An 18,207-nucleotide genomic window follows, 5' to 3' on the forward strand; every position below is an offset into this window, starting at 1 on the left:
TTTGCTTTATTTAAAATTTGAGTGATACTTTGATTAATATTTTAAAATTTATTATCTCAAATCAGCATTAATTCAATGTTCCTAAATTGTGACTGCATTTTTGGTAAACTAAAAGGTCACTGGAGATGGGAGTTATTGAGGAAGTCAAAATAGTGATTAGCTAATAGAGCCCCACATACCGTCTGTCAATCATCTGGTAACATTTCTTCATCCAGCCTAACCCTGGCATCTTCCGTCTTGGGGTTGCACCATTCAAGTACACAATCATATAGTCTTCAGCTACCATCAACTCTAAAGTACTTATTACATATCTGATCACAGGAAGGAAGAGAAGTGTTTTAAGTTCCCACATGATAGAGTTCATCTTATTTCACCATAATTATATAATATTTAAATTACAGGGTGCATAACATTTAAGAATGGTTGCACATATTACCTCTTCTTCTTGAGAAGAATGCAGTTACCTAAGATCACTTCTCTGAGAGTATTACTCATTTATTTGCACAGTTATCTTTTTTTTTTTTTTTAATGCAGGTACACTTGAAAAGTCTGTGGGTCAGAAACCCAACTTTCAAAAATATCAGCAATGCTATTGTACACTAAAGGACAAGTCAGATTAAATAAAGGCAGATATAAATGAAGTCAGGTTATTATCAGTTGACTAAGAACATGTTATCAGGAAACCAAAATAACACTTCACCCAAAAAAAATGTTATAAAATTTAAAAATATGGGCCAAACTGTGTTCATTTTGTTTTCAGTGCATTCTCCTGACAAAACAGCTCCTCTGAAGCTTTCAGTCTCTTGAGCAATTTTCCTTGATACAGATTTCATTGACTTTTAATCAAAGGCTTAGAAAATTCTACATCAAATTCTGCATCATCTGTTTCCTTTTATTAAAGATGTTCTATCTGCCATTGCATCCCCACAGACATTAACTCAAAACATTTTATTGTAAGCATCACTCACAGGAAAAGATTTTCCATGACATAGTGGTAGTCCGCCCGACTGCTGTCTGGCAGAAAACAGGCGGCAAACACAATGATGGCATTTAGGCCATCCCCATAGTATCCTGGGGGACAAACAAAAGACATTTGTAACCAACTGAAACTCTTAACAAGATACTATTTAACCTAAAGGATAAATCTGGAAGCCTTGGCAAGTGTATGTATGTGGATGTATTAGATATATCTTTAAGTGACTATTATAAAGACGATACTTCTGTAAGTATATACACACATAATTATCTTGCAGTGGTTAAGATACAATACATAGTGTGAATATATTTGCATATATAGGGCACCCAAGTATTATGGATGATTATATGTATTGTACATAGTCGTGTAAGTGGGTTATAAATATTCAACTTAAAAACAAAGGATGGTGAGGCAACACATTTTGACTTAAGGGCTTCTAATTTATATAATAAAAAAGCTAATCTGTATAACACTCTTTCCTTTAATTGCTAAGAGAGAGGTTCTGTTTGATTCTGTTTAGTATTTCCTAGTTGTAGTAAACTCTGTTCCTTGAAAACTCATCTTTGAAACACGTGGCAGATGTTGGTCAAGTCTCTACAAATTTGTCTGTAGAATCTCATGTGTCTTCCAGACTTAAAAAATGGAAGCAATGCACTGTACTTTCATTTTTTAACATCCATTTAAAAATATTTGTGATTGTATCATATAACATAGTTCTAGGCTTTAGAAACATTAGCGATTTCCTCAAAGCTTTGAGTAGGAGGACAGAATACACCCTCAAGCCTGATCAGAATTTGGCGTGTTTCACTTTTTCAGAACTCTAAATACCCCTCTGGTGATTACAAGGCAGTAAAATACTGGCTAGATATAGATTTGGACGGGCTTAACTCTCAAAAAGCAGTTTAATGAGATGTTTTCTACAAGGATAGAAAGTATGACTCTGCCACAAAAGAGGTGGGGGAAGAAAGTGATACCAACTAAAAATACATCAAATTATGGGTTTGTGTATATTACTAATTTGAGGCTGCTGCAGATAATGCTACATATCTTAGAAGATGCTACCTATGTAAGTGTATACCTGATGCAACATGTTTGCAAAACAGGACCGCAGTAGCTTCCCTCTGGATTTTTTGCTTTAGTCCCATCTTTTCCAATATGTAGGTATTTTGCCAACTTTTTAAAGAAGGTGGTATGAAGGAAAATGGCATAAGGAGATATATTTTCATACAAGAAGTGTTTGTTCCACAAATAATTTCATTTAGGAAGATTCATAACTGAATAGAAGTCCACAAAGGATAGGGTGGCTTAATGACATTAATCCTAACTCCACTAAAATACGCAATTAAGGCTCAGTGCAATGAAAAAGCGAGTTCATTAAAAGAAAAAATGACATAATGAATCCGTCTTAAATACAAGTACAAAAGCATCCTTTTGAAGACATCAGGAGAGGCAAAGACAAGATAGCAGAGTAGAAGGACTTGAGCTCACCTCCTCTCAATGAAAACACCAGAATCACAACCAACTGCTGAACAACCATCAACAAAAAAGACTCAATCCTATCTGCTGCTGCTGCTGCTAAGTCGCTTCAGTCGTGTCCGACTCTGTGCGACCCCATAGACGGCAGCCCATCAGGCTCCCCCGGCCCTGGGATTCTCCAGGCAAGAACACTGGAGTGGGTTGCCATTTCCTTCTCCAGCCCATGAAAGTGAAAAGTGAAAGTGAAGTCGCTCAGTCGTGTCTGACTCTTCACGACCCCATGGACTGCAGCCTACCAGGCTCCTCTGTCCATGGGATTTTCCAGCCAAGAGTACTGGAGCAGGGCCTATCTACACCCTCCCCCCCCACACAAAAAAAGACATTTTATACCCAAAGACAAAGAAGAAGCCTCAAGAAACAGTAGAAGGGACTCTTTCACAATATAATCAAATGCCAGACCTCCTGGGTGTGTGAACCACATACTAGAAAATAATTATATTGCAGAGGTTCTCCCACAGGAGTAAGAGTAGCCTGTGGGAGCCTCACATCAGACTCCCCAGCTTGGGGTCTGGTATTGGGAGGAGGAGCCTTTAGAGCATTTTGCTTGGAAGGCCAGGGGCGCTTCGGTACAGCAGTTCCATAGTACTAGGGGACACAGAGACTCCACTCTGGGAGGACACACACGGTTTAATGTGCATTGGGGCCCAGGGCAAAGCACCTACCTACAGGTCTTGGAGGGTCTCCTGGGGAGGCATGGTTGGAAGTAGCTCACTGTGGGCAAGGACACTGGTGGTGGACATCCCAGGGAATGCCCATTGGTATGGGCGCTCCTGGAGGTCACCATTTTGGAACTGAGACCTGGGCCCACTAAGCAACCTGCATGCTCAGGCCAAACAACCAACAGAGTGGAAACATAGCCCCTCCCACCAGCAAGTAGTGAGCTAAAAATGTACCCCTTAACATGGCCCTGCCCACCAGAGGGACAAAACCTAACTCCACCCACCAGTGGGCAGGCACCAATCCCTCCCACCAGGAAGCCTGCACAAGTCCCTGGACCAACCTCACCCACCAGGGGACAGACACCAGAACCAAGATTGCAGTCTTGCATCTGGAATAGGGGCTTCCCTGGTGGCTCAGATGGAGGAATGGAGATGACCACAAAAACAGACAAATATCTTCCAAACAAAGGAACAAGATAAAACACCAGAACAACTAAATGAAGTGGAGATAGGCAGTCTACCTGAAAAAGAATTTGAAGTAGTAATAGTAAAGATGATCCAAGATCTTGGAAAAAGAATGGAGGTACAGAGAGGATACAAGAAATGTTTAATAAAGAGCTAGAAGCTTTAAAGAACAAACACAGATGAACAATAAGTGAAATGAAAAGTTCACTAGAAGGAATCAACAGCAGAGTAAATGAGGAAGAACGCATAAGCAAGCTGGAAGACAGAATGGTAGACATCACTGCTGTGGAACATAATAAAGAAAGAAGAATTAAAAGAAATGAGGACAGTAGCCCACCTGGTTCCTTTGTCCATGGAATTCTCCAAGCAAGAATACTGGAGTGGGTTGCCATTCATTAAACACACCAACATTCACATTATTAGGCGTCCCTGGTGGCTCAGATAAAGAATCTGCCTACAATGCAGGAGACCCAGGTTTGATCCCTGGTTCAGAAAAATTCCCTAGAGAAGGGGGGAATGGCTACCCAATCCAGTATTCTCACCTAGAGAATTCCATGGACAGAGAAGCCTAGCAGGCTACAGTCCATGGGGTTGCAAAGAGTTGGACACAATTGAGTGACAAACACTTTTCACATGACAGGGGTCCCAGAAGGAGAAGAGAGAGAGAGAGAGGGCCTGAGAAAATATTTGAAGAGAAAATAACCCCAAATTTCCCTAACATGAAAAAGGAAACACTTAGAGTCCAGGACGTGCAGAGAGTCTCATACATGATAAACCCAAGAAGGAACACTCAAAGACACATATTAATCCAATTGACAAAAATTAAAGACAGAGAAAATATTAAAAGCAACAAGGGAAAAGCAATAAATAAAATACAAGGGAATCCCCATAAGGTTATCAGCTGATCTTTCAGCAGAAACTGCAATCTAGAAGGAACTGGCAGGATTATTTGCAGTGGTATAAGGCAAAATCTACAACAAAGAATATACCCAGCAAGGCTTGTTCAGATTGAGTAGAGAAATCAGAAGTTTTATAGACAAGCAAAAGTTGAGAAAATTCACCACCACCAAACCCATGTTACAACAAATGCTAAAGGAACTTCTCCAGGCAGAAAAGAAAAAGCCAATACAAGAAACAAGAAAATTACAAATGGAAAAGCTCACTGGTAAAGGCAAACATGCAGTAAAGGTATGAAATGATCCACACACAAATAATATAACAAAACCAGCAATTGTAAGGAGAGTACAAATGCAGGATATTGGAAATGCATTTGAAATTAAGAGACTAGCAACTTAAACCAATCTTGTGTATGTATGTATATATATAGAGACTGCTATATCAAAACCTCATAGTAACTGCAAACCAAAAATCTACAATAGATTAACACACAAAAAAGAAAAAGTAATCCAAATACAATACTAAAGATAGTAATCTAATCACAAGAGAACAAAAAAGGAAAGAAAACCTACAAAAACAAATCCAAAGCAATTAACAAGATGGCAATAAGAACATACATGTCAATAATAATTTTAAATGTAAATGGATTAAATGCTCCAACCCAAAGACATAGACTGGCTGAATGTATACAAAAGCAAAACATGTATAAATGCTGTCTACAACAGACCTACTTCAGTTCTTGAGGACACAGACAGACTGAAAATGAGGGGATGGGAAAAGGTATTCTATGCAAATGAAAATCAAAAGAAAGCTAGAGCGGCAATACTGATAGACAAAATGGACTTATGAGAGAAAGAAGGACAATACATAACGATCAAGGGATCAATCCAAGAAGAAGAGGTAACAGTTGTAACTATATATACACCAAATGCATGAGCAACTCAATATATAAGGCAAATGCCAACAGCCATAAAAGGAGAAATTGACATGTACACACTGCTATATTTAAAACAGACAACCAACGAAGACCTACTGTCTGGCACAGGGAACTCTACTCAATATTCTGTAATAACCCATATGGGAAAAGAATCTGAAAAAGAATATGTATAACTGAATCACTTTGCTATACACCTGAAATTAACACAACATTGTAAATCAACTATACTCTAATAAAAATAAAAATTAAATTTAAAAACTTTAAATGTAAATGTCAGGCTCCAGAGTGTCAGGATAATTTCGAGATCATGACTGCTCAGTTTGTTTGATTTCTTTTTCTATTTCTAGAGAATTTCTAAGAATGTCTGTTCTTTTTTTTTTTTTAAGGAAAGACAGGTTTATAAACTACTTCAGAAGTCATCTTAAACGTCAATTCATCTCTTTGTGTCACTGCTGTCTGTCCTTGGAATGTTGTAGTAATGCATTTGCTTGAGTTTATTTAGCCAAAGGAATATTGAATGGTCAACTTACCATGTCCTGATCAGTGACCAAGTTGGGAATGGCTCTTTCTATAGAAATCACTGAAATTGACAAATGATGGATTTTGCATTTGTGGGCAGAGGATTTGTAGGAAGAGAAGAGGCAAAAGAAAGAGAAGGCAATGAGGAGATGTAGTGTGTAAGGAAGGAAAGAGAAAAAGATAGATTTTGTCGTGAAAGTTTTCCTTCTAAATCAAGAGCCATGCCGTCACTGTCAGGCTTTGGAGCTATTCCAGACAGCAACTGCTGGCAAAGTGTAATAACGTGAATGAATAGGACCATTTGAATTTTGTTCTTTGCCAATGCCTCCAAGGAGGTCAGCTAACCCAGTTTCTGTGCTAAATATGCAGCTTACTCAAGTGAAGTTCCCCGTCAGCGAGTGCAGATTTCAAGTGAAGTTTGGCTCTTTAGACCATGTATTTTATCAGACTCTCTTTTCAGTAACTGAGTTCAGAGTGTATGTGCTGAGGTGTGTGAGCTATCCCACCGTGGTGTCTCCTGGGACCCTCGGAAGCAACAATGCAAACCTTACCTGAGGCAGGACAGAGAGGCATGAAAGGGACGGAACACAAGTTTGCTGGCCAGCAAATGGAATGGAGAGAGAAGGAAAGATGCCACAGGCGCAACCAAAACATACACACACACACACCAGCCTGCAACTCTTCTCCTCAGCCTTTCCAGGGTCATTTGTCCAGCAACACTGCAGAGGGTTACCTGAGTCTCCTATAATGAAATGAGAAGTAAAAACACAAGACAGGACACTCCTCGTTACAACGCGTTGGCATGAGTGCCCTTGGCTATTTCATTGTGTTCCCTGCTTCAGGTTCCAACATGCCAGTTCTAGCCTCAAAGTGACCCCACACTGTGGGCTAATCCAAACCACCCAGACCTCTCCTTGCTTTTCTGTATAAGCAGATAGCGGGAATGTTACTCGTGGGCTCGCAGGAGGTGACACCGGCTTCGAGCTCACCCTTTTCTTACTGAGGAAGCAACCAAGGCCCAAGGGAGTCAAGTGATGACCACGGTCACAGTGTGAGTGGTGGTCAAGATAGATCTTTAACTCTGTTCTTCTACACTGTGTACAGGGACTCCGGCCACAGCTCATATGAAGTCACCAAAGCTGGAGGCTGAGTTATTTGTTCAAATACTGCTCTCACACACAGATGTTCCCAACTGGTGCAGACACTTGCAGGGCCTGGCTTTGCAGCAGACCTCAGCAGAGCTTTTAATCACTCCCAGCTAGCTGTCCAGAGCACCGGACAGCTGGCACTTTCTTTCTGGCCTGAGTGAGAAAAATGTTCTCATAGCAAAGTGCCAGACACCAAAATGACATCTCTGTTCGCTCTGGGTGCTGCTTTTTAAATGCTCATCAGAAGCCAGGGTGACAAACCCAATAGACTGAGAACTAGGGAGTGTCATCATTAAGGTCTAAGAAAGTGATATGAGTTTCCAAGACAGCAAAGCTTTGGCAAATTCAGAAGTAACGTGTGAACTGTCTTTACCTACAGAGCAAAAGGCTGGTCAGGGTGGAGGAAGAGGTGGCATCTCGCTCATGATCTGCTGGGTGCAGCCAGAGGCACATCATGCAGGCCGGCGCCTAGAGGAGGCCGAGGCAGAGCCAGGCAGAGAGGGAAGGTGGCCTTCTCTCTCCAACAAACCAGACGGTCACACAGACAGATAAGGAGCTCACAACACGGAACGGAACGGAGAGGGGCAGTGCCAGTGGGAGGGGTGGCAGGGAGGAAGGGCACAGCAAACCAGGTTATCCCTGAGCTAGCAGGTGTCTTTGCAAAGAACATGATGGGCAGAAGCAGTCGCTTTTTTGGACTCCAGTGTGCTGACGATAATCACTCTATCCTGATTCAGGGAACAGAACCATGGGCTCCATCTACCCAACCTCACTGTGGTTGAGGGAGTAAGCAGGCCAGTCTGCTGAGCTAATGAGAACTTGGCCTTATAAAAGCACAGGAGCCATGAGCCTGCCTTCTTTACAACAAAGGGACTACTAACTTATGACCTGAATGGTAAAAATGTACAGGGCATGTCACTGGGCGACTTCGGTTTACTTTGACAAGACTTTTCTACCTTTCTTATACTTTTTACAATGTACACAGGCTAGTTTATATTAGCCTTTGTTTTCTTTTTTTTTTCTAAAAAGCAAACAAATCAAAAATACCTGACGGGTGGTGTAAAGGATCTTCTGGGAAAATCTAGGTAAATTCCGATTGTTGTTTTCATTAGAACAACAACAGGATTGACTCTATGGCCAGCTGCCTGTCATTTTCAGCAAGATTAAGCCTGTTCTCATTCCAAAGGCCTGTGGGAAAGATCTTTCTTAGAGGAGCTCTCACTGAGCCATGTTACCATTTCAGCTCAAATAGGGAAAAAGGAAGGTTGGGGCCAGGAACACCCATAGGCGTTTCCCTTCTCTGTCATGGGTGGGAGCCCTGGGTGGTCTTGATACTTACAAGGAGGGAGCAACGCATGGGGCAGAAAGTGGGAAATCTGTGGTGAAGGGGACTTGGAAGGAAAAAGCAAAACATCCTTCTGCTTGATAGGAAACCAAAGCTTGAGGTTTAATGCAGTGCCAAGACATTTATTCCCCTGTCCTTGTTAAGGAAGACAGAACAATTGCCTTGTCAGCTTACTTTTCCTAGAACAGTTAGGGTGGTGCCTTAGGGCTGCAGGAGAGTTGTGCATGCAGCAGCAAAAAAAAAAAAAAAAAAAAAGCCCCCAAAGCCACTTATATTTTCTGAAGTTGACAATGTTCAATGTGTCATTTGTGCTTATGTTATTTATTTTTTTGTGAATCCAAAATTCAGGCTCCTGTAGTTCCAAGACAGCAGTGAAAATATAAAACAGAGCTTTTTCTCTCCCTTGTCCCTCATGAAGCAGGTGGAGGCTGTGGCTAGAGCGAGCTACTGTCAGGCACAAAGGTAATGGAGTTTATAGAAAAGCAAACTTTAAGTGGGGTGGGGTGGGGAAGGGACCAGCCTGAGTCTCAAAAGATTTCCTAAAGCTTCTGAAGAGGATTCAAAAGATTGTTCTGGAATTAAAAGCACCTCTTACTGCAGGCCATGTCGAAAACAGACTTGAAAACAATTCAGTTAAAACCCTACAAGAAATCCATAGGAATTCCATACAGATGCTATTGAATTGACAACTGTGGCTTTCAAGAACTTTGCACAGATGACAGCTATCATATGTGGTGTGAAAGGCATCTTTCACCTTGGAAAGTTACTTTTGTATAGTAGGCTTTCCGGTGTTCACTGAATTGCCTATGAATAATACACGCAGCTCTACAGTGCCCTGAATGTTGACTGTCTAGTAGCATCAGCATTGATAGGGATGTCATGCTGCAGAGAACCCTAGTTTGGTTTTCTAATTAAAAAAAAAAAAACAAAACAGAATATGGGCCCCCGGCTTCCCAGATTTGCAGAGCTCCACTACCTCCGTGAGAAATGACTCTCCTATAGGGCTCGATGACCTTCATGTCAATCCGCTGCTCCTGTTCTCCGATCACCACGGTCCTCCACAGCCGGTTGTCCTCCCGCTCCTCTTCTGCCGTATATTCTGGAATAGACTCTGACTCTTGGCCAGAATCTTTGTTGCCTGTGGAATCCTCTGTAAATGAAGCACAGAGCAAGGATGAATGGGTAGGACCTCCACAGGTGAGGCAGTTCAACAACTAGCTACCTCCCGGCAGGCTCAACCTGATGAACTCCTTGTTCTATACAGCTTGGAGTGAGCTTGACACCATCCTGACTTCATCGAGGACACTCAGTGAGGTCTTCCTAATTGACAGACTGAATGACCAATCCATTGGTAAGGCTAAGCTGAGGGTGGGGATAGGAAAAGGGCTGGAGCTGTCTTGTGTCTGTAGTGGTCCAAGATGGGGATAGACTGTGTGCTAACTCCTCCCTTGATCATACGGGTTGTGGTCTGTGGTCTTTCTGATGGTGTGAAAAGCTATTATTCATCAGGCCTTATTTTCCTTGTGCCACATATATTGGTGTAACCTGAGTGCCCAGAGTGTTCTGGGGCCCCTCAGCTCGGTAGCTTGATGATACTGCCAGCCTAGACCTGCATTCTAAGACTCTAACAATGGGCTTGAACCTCCTCTATTGGGAGCACATCTGGAGATTAATTTGATATAACTTCTTATAAGTTTTTCAAAACATGCTACACAAAGATTTTACAGTAAGTAAGAAACAACCTTATAAACCAGAAGTGCTCCAAGCCCCCAAATTCACAGGACTCTTACTTGTGGGTGCCCAAGGTAATGAAAAAGCCCACTGAGCATTCTTGGGGAAAAATTTACTACTCACTCTTGTGCATCAAAAAAAAAAAAAAAAAAAGCAACTATATTTAGTTTTTTTAAATAATAAGCAATAATTGTTTCCCTTTTTACTTCAAGTACTAGTAGAATTTCACAATGGTTATTCTTTGTATGTTTATGTAATTTGGTAATAAAGGCTTATTTATAGTTTTCACAATAATTCTGTGAGGTGTTATCATTCTTAACTTTCCATTTCATAAGAAATTGCCTTTGATTTACACCACACTTGCATTCTTTTAATGGCACTTTGATAACAGTAACAGCAATATTTATTAAGCATCTACCAAATTAGCAGGCAGAGAAGATGTAGTGGAAGATGTGATACCAATGCAAAAACTCTGAAGTAATTACCTCAGATCACAGAATCAGGAAGGAAATATAATCAAACCCTTACCTTTTCTACTCTTCTAAGCTATCATACTGCACCCTGAATGTGTAATTGTCTCGGTCTCATTTATTTTACTATAATGCAGTGAGTTCCTTGGGCTAAGGAATCATGCCAATTTCATCTTTAATATCTGCCTCCACCAACCCACTTCACACTTAGCTTGGAAACCTGCACAGAGTTTTCAGTAGAACTTGGGAAGGTGAGTGAGTAAATAAAGCTTGGACAAGTTCCTGGAAATATAGGTAATCTGTAAGGGAGCCACAACAGGACTATTATGTTCCAGAAGATGTCACAAGACAGAGTCAAACATGTCTAATTACCTGTGACTTAGAATAGCAAAGTGAAGCCCAGTTGGGAAGCAGTCCTAGCCGCTTCTGCCAACACCAGTAGCTACCACCGCCTACAGAGCCTGGCCTCACTCTGGCTTTCTCTGTATTCCCACCAGCGCTCGCTGCTTACTCAGGACAGGAAACTAGCAACCTTGGCTTCAGATTAAGCACTGTGTCACTTGTCCAAATCCATCCATCTGCTCTGCACTCCCTATCTGAGATCCCTTCCAGCTCTCCCCGTCCCACTTGAGTTAGGGCCCTTGGATGCCCCTCACAGCTCCCCTTCCCAAGACCCTGTTTTCCCACTTGTCTCTGTTCTCTCAGACCTCTGGGCTCAGATGTGGGTTTGTCTTCTGAGGTTCCAGTATACACCTGCTCTTATCTACATTGTAGGCATCATCGCCAACACCCCTTTACCCTGTTTGGGACCTCCTTTCCCTACCTCTTTTGATTGATGTAAATTAAATAAAGAGTTCTATAATAGCTAGGAGTACAGTACACTCTCTTAAGGTGTTGAATTCTAAAAGTCAACAATATAAGCTAGTAGGAAGTAAAGGTAAGTTGTTCTACTCCCTTGAATTAACAGTATCTTCCTGATCTTAATAATTCTTTTTCTACAACTATAAATTACCATCTTTCCCCCTGCCATCATTTTCTCACTATTTGCAAAAGTTTCAGGTCTCATTTAAATCTCTGTCCCTAGGCCCTCCAAATTTAATGTTCCGTCTCATGCTCTCATCACTAAGAAATGCTTGATTTTCTTTGTCTTCTTTTCTGAATAACAAGCTTTTCTCCCTTGCTGCTTGCTGTTGAAGTCAATTAGCACTGGTACACAAGGGAGAAGTCAACTTGAACATTTCCTTTTGTCTTTGATGAAATGATTTAGTACACAGGCTCTGAATACCCTGTGCTGAGAGATCACAGTGAGGACTCTACCGTCGATCATCATATGAACCATTGGAAGATGAGGTCAGCTGTGGCCTCCAGTAGGGACATAGATCTGTAAAGGGGACTTGGTCTCTATGCTGTGCCCTTGCACTGACAATGGGAATAATCTGAAAATGCCTTCAAAGACATTCATTATGTTTGAACTTCTAATTTTTTTAAGCCAAAGAGCCCCCCCTCCCCAAATGTATTCTCTTTAGAAATCACTCCCAGGAAGAAAATGAGTTTAGATATTATTATTCATGACATATTTGATCACTAACATAGCCATAGTTATTAATATATAAATCTTGAACATACTATGTATTAATCTAGACTGTTGACCTAGAGAATAGGTTGAATGTTACTCATTTAATTTGTAGGAGTGCTTCCTAAATGACACTTCATCGTTCCAGACATGTTTAATATTATGCTAAATACTCAAGTAGATTTATTAACTAGTTTTTAATTTTCATTCTTAATATACCTTTCATCTCTCCCTTTTATTGCTACTTAGTATCCAATGTGTATTCAGGTTTTGTTGAGTTAGAAGCTTATATAATTTTAGGGGGAGGGAGCTTTTTAAGGAAAATAATCTTTTTTTTTTTCCAAATTGTTCAAAAGCATATGAACATATCTCTACAGACTTTTCCTGACAGAATGAAGCTTCATCTTCTGTCAGTATCACAAACTGAGAAAATACTTTTTTCCTGTCGAAGTATGTTTCAGTCCAGTTGGAAAGGGCAGAGCTAGGATTCAAATGGGCTTTCTCCAGTCTCCTTGCTATTGCTAGAGTTGTGAAAGTGAAGTTGCTCAGTCGTGTCCAACTCTTAGCGACCCCATGGACCATAGCCTACCAGGCTCCTCCGTCCATGGGATTTTCCAGGCAAGAGTACTGGAGTGGGGTGCCATTGCCTTCTCCAGCTAGAGTCCTAAGCACATCTTTTTCCCAGGTGACAAGAGTAACTTTCTGATGGTCTTCCCACTTTCATCTTTTCATATTCCACCGCCTGCCCCCCACTCCATTTGAACTTTTGGTTAGAAGAAAGACATCCTATACACAATTAAGAAAGTCTTTAAAGTTCTTTAGAACAGGTATGTAGTTAATTGGAATGTGAAAACTCAGCACACAAAAATATAAGGAAAAATCGTCTTTTCAGACCACATCACCATTATCATGTAAGGCTGCTTGTGGGTAAAACAGAATAAGCTCCACACTTGACTGGTTTATAAGCAGAGTTAAAACAGGGAGTTGATTTCATAAGCTGGTTGCCTACAGGCTGTGAAAATAATGACCACAGAAATGGAAGTTATATGAAGTGACTACCTGATTATCTGGAAAAAATGTGAGGCTACCTTATTCACATAGGAAACTGTCCGTCATTAGGGGTTAGTTTTAGAAAAGATAAACGAGGTCACTAAACACTGCTAGGAGCCTAGGAAGAAAACATACATGAGCACATGAATGTTTCTTACAGCATTCTTACCAGAAATATTCTGGCTAAAATTCTTTATCATTTTTTCCATTTCCCTTACAAAATGCCTTTGCTAAGATCTGAATTATGGTAAAAATAATTCTGTGGTCAGTTTGAAAACAGAAATAGGTCATCATAATTTTTGATGACCTTTGGATATTTTTAAGTTTATAGAATTAGTTAAATAAAGTATCTTTAAAAAATCTGAGCTCCCTTAGTAAAAAAAAAAGACTAATCTGTTAAATCCTTCACTATCTACATATTTCTGATATCTTTGGCATTTATACATATCAAAGGACATCAAGCCTCCATTATATCATCCTTTGAATGGTATTTTCCAACAGTTCGGACACAATTATTAAAGAACGTTGCTTGGAAGGGATGACCAACTTAACATCTTTTGACAATGAGCTTCGGAATTTTTTCCATAAGCAAAATCACACCGTGGACAAATAATCTGGCATCAATGCTTGGTCATGAGCTACTGACTAAAACAGGCAAATGGTGTGAACATCCTTCAAGCACTTGGGAAACTAAGGGCCCTCAAGTCACCCCAAAATGGAGGGATTAAAAGAGCATGTAAATGTGAAGGTGGGTCATTAGGCTTGACTTCAGGTATGCTATCCTAACGCAGAAAGAGACCCTCCTGTTCACTGTCAGTGTATTTGTAGAAAAGGAGCATGGCCCAGGAGTTGTAGACAACAACTCAGGTTTTGTGCTGGCTCTGACATTTACTAGCTATGTGACTTTAGGTGAATCACTAAACCTCTGGGGGTAACATAATACCTGTTCACAGAGTTGACATGAGGATTAATACAGTTAATATTTATAAAGCAGCTAGCACAGATCCTTGATACACAGCAAGCACTACGAAGTGTTCATTAAATAAAATTAATTACTGACCAAACACTTTTTAAACCCTGTGACTTAAAAACTCCAGTTTTGTTTAGAATGTATATGCCTAGTTAGAACACTCACATAAGAAACAAAAATAACAAAACTGTGCAGCTTTCAAGCATTACTTTCATACTTTGAGACTCTAATATACATTACTCTTTTATAGAAAGTTATCTATGTCTGCATTATAAAATATAGCTATTCAGATATACTTAGTGTTTTCAACATTTAATGCTGTTGTTTACTTAAAATGGTGACTGAACATACTCCTTTCATGTGAAAATCAAGGTGGACTTTAAAATTCAACTTACACTAAAATTCTCTTAAGACCTAAAAGCAGGGTTGTGGCTGTTAAACTGGTTCTTTCAACATAACTATGTCAACTAAATAAAAAGAACTATGTCAGCAAGTGGCAGCTCTAATTACCAGTTCGCTCAGCCACCACCACTTGGCTTGACAGTTTTACTATTTATAAAAATAAAAGGTTCAGATGTGGGGTGACACGGTGCTCCAGGGCAACAGAGAAGTACAGGGGGAGGAGAGGGTGGGACCTGCAGGGTCATGCCACAGCTGTCTTCTCTGAGATTTTAAGTCAATGCATGATTTTTACACTTGAAGGTTTATTAGCACGAAAGGGACTGGGACAGCTGGGAGCAGCTGGAAAGGATGGCGTGGCTGAGGAAGAGTGTCTGAGATGGCAGAAAAGAATATGAAGTCAAGACCTTTCACCTCCTATTCGTGTATTTCAACTCACAGGGACAGATATCCTGATAACTATATGAATCTAAGAACATGATAAAATGCAATATCAAATCTCTACTTAAACATAATAAACTATAATACAAGTAGTTTAGCTACATCCTGTTCTCTTAGCTTGAGGAAATAAAAGCTTTCCACACTGTGAAAGCAGGGTCTGAGTCTAGGGCTGGTTGTGGCTGTAGCCCTGGCTGCTCAATGACCATTGGTTGAGTTAATTAAGTAATTTGATGTTACTCTCCTAATTTCCTAGTTACGTTTTTCTATGAAGGAAACTGCTGGAATCAGTATGGCTCTAAAAGTCAGGGCATCTGTTCAATTGTGGTATTTCTCTTTTTACTAATTTTCACAATATATCAAAGCAGTAGATATAGTAGATTCTCTTACTTTCAAATTCAAACTTATAAAGTCAAAGAATGCCACCCTGTAAAGCTGAAACTACATGATGCCATTTTTTAAAGCAAATACTGTGTATATATTTCTTAACAAAAGCAATTTCATTGAGCAAGAGAAAGAACTGGTAATCATATAATATGATATAATATATTAAATCATATAATAAGACTGGTAATCATATCAGGAATGTCCAGGTTTGATAAGCAAGTTTTTAATCTTCTGACTTTTTATTCTCCCTCCACCACACCCTACCCCATCCCTCCTTCCTTCCTACTTTATTGCTGATATAGCACCAAGCATAAGAAAGTCTCTGGCCTTATGGAGCAGACATTCTAATGGGAAGAGAAAGATAAGTGAGATGCAAACAGTTAAATTATATGATTTCAATTAGTGTGACACATGGAAAATAAAATTAATACTGAAGGAGAGTGTGACTAGATGGTGGGGGTGGCGTGGATACCTTTGATTACAGAGGTCAAGGAAGGCCTCTCTGAGGAGGTCACATCTGATAAAGATCCGAATAAAAACAAGGAACCACCCATGTAGAATGTGTGGGAAAGAACATTCCAGACCATGAGAGGTTGTACAGAGAAATTGGTAAGCTCTAATTTTTCCACTTCAAGCTTTATCTTCCAGATTAAATTCTCTGTCTCTGCAAACCCAGTCCCAATTTTCTTATGACACAGCATGTAACAGTTTACTTCCAATCTCAGCCAAACACAAGGCCTGGCATAGCGTAGGGGTTTGACAAAGGCGTGATGGTTGTGTATGACCTCTGTGAACCATACCTGTTCTGTCCAGATCTAAACCATCAATCATGACCACTTATGACCTGAGATACAAACAGAAGCTTCTAGACAGCACAAGAAAGCAGCCAGTAGCAACACAATGGGAGGTTTGTTCCTAATGCCACTTAGATGCCATTAGATATGATTAGATAATCTTTCACTTAACTTCCGCCTGCCAACTTGGCAACTTACCATGGCCAGTGTACTCAAAAGAATCTGCTTCATCGGGAGTCTCAAGTTCATCCACATTGATATCAATCTCATCTGGACTGTCCAAGTTATCATCAGAGAGAACAGACCCTTCACTTTGATCCAGAGACAGATTGATATTTGGGGCTGTGAGTTTGATTTTCCGAGGATGAGTGCTATCAAGATCCAGAGAATTAGGCGGTTCTAAAGAAGATCAAGAGCAGCAGTAAGTGTTAGACCATCATACACAGGACTGCCAACAGTGGATGTGGCCCCAGTGGAAAACAATTTGAAGGCCCTTTCAGCGAAGGCTCCACCTGCTAAAAGTCCTTACTTAGGGTCTGGACCCCTTCGTGACCAGTAGGCCTCAGTACTGGCTTGCTCCAGCCACATCAGTTCTGGTCATGCAGAAATAGGAAGTGGGAGTCAGTGCTAAATGGGCAGAGATCTAGTCTTTAGAACTGCCCTGTTTGGGTTTGAAAACCTGACACTGACAATATTGGATTACATTTTTTATGATGCATATTAAGAGATACAATTAAGCTTTACACATAACTTATCATAATGATTCAAGTAGACTTTATTCCTGTGAGAGGATATGAACTTTATCTGTTATGTTTACAGATACTCCCCACATACATCTCTTTAGTTCTTGACAACTCTGTTATGAACTTTCCTTGGCTGGCATTCTTTGTTTTTTTTTAAAAAAAACTGAGGTATCCTCCCAGATTACATTCCTTGGTCAAGCAGTCATTACTTCTTATGCCAATACTGCCTGACACTGGTTCTTGTACCATAGTGATAGTCTCCTCATGTAAGGCTCATGGAATTAGCTCCCTGTAATATGCATCTTGTTGCTCAAGTGCCTTTCACTTATCAGAAGCAGAGCTGGAGAAGTAATCTTTAACCAAGTTGATCCCAGCTAAACAATGGTACAGAGAGACAGTAACAGTAAACATTTCAGTATTCCCTGTAACAAAAGGTTTGAAGGCCATGTAGTATACCGATCAATTCTGCAGTTCTAACTCTGGTCTTGTCCCAAGGAAGCTAACACTGTTTCTTTGTCATTAAGATTTTTTTCTGTATAGAACAACACCCAAACTGTGTTCCATGTACTATCTTTACGTATTACTTGGGAAAAAAGTTTCTATTGACCAGTAAGTTTGTAAAACATTGAGGGGCTTCCCTGGTGGCTCAGATGGTAAAGAATATGCCTGCAATGCAGGAGACGGCATTTGATCCCGAGGTTGGGAAGATCCCCTGGGGAAGGAAATGGCAATCCACTCCAGTATTCTTGCCTAAAGAATCCTATGGACAGAGGAGCCTGACAAGCTACAGTCCATGGAATCAGAAAAAGTCGGACATGACTGACTGATTAACACACTTGTTGACTAGTAAGTTTGTAAAACATTGGGATTCCACAGGGATTCTCAGAGGTGTGCTGTCCAAAAAAATTTTTTTATGATGATAGAAATGTTATATATGGCTTCTAGGCACTTGAAATGAAGTCAGTGCAATTGACAAACTGTACGTTTCAAGTTGATTTTAAATTTTAATTAACTTTAATAGCCACATGTGGCTAACAGCTACCCTACGGGATAATGAAAGCTTTAGCACCTGTATTACTCAAAAGTGAATTGTGGGATTGAGATTAACATGTACACACTACTATATATAAAACAGGTAATTAACAAAGATCTACTATATAGCACAGGGAA

The 18,207-nt window shown here is 40.3% G+C and overlaps 1 protein-coding gene across 1 annotated transcript in view; it reads right to left on the reverse strand.

Annotated features, from left to right (window-relative positions):
• Nucleotides 1-18,207, reverse strand: part of PRUNE2 (prune homolog 2 with BCH domain) — a 290,504-nt gene that overhangs the window by 23,813 nt on the left and 248,484 nt on the right. Inside the window, 4 exon segments of the mRNA XM_059889462.1 lie at nt 180-311; nt 969-1,071; nt 9,459-9,632; nt 16,493-16,693. Of these exon segments, the coding sequence (XP_059745445.1) occupies nt 180-311; nt 969-1,071; nt 9,459-9,632; nt 16,493-16,693 (610 nt within the window).

Source organism: Bos taurus, chromosome 8, assembly GCF_002263795.3.
Source record: "Bos taurus isolate L1 Dominette 01449 registration number 42190680 breed Hereford chromosome 8, ARS-UCD2.0, whole genome shotgun sequence".
Taxonomy (NCBI): Eukaryota; Metazoa; Chordata; class Mammalia; order Artiodactyla; family Bovidae; genus Bos; species Bos taurus.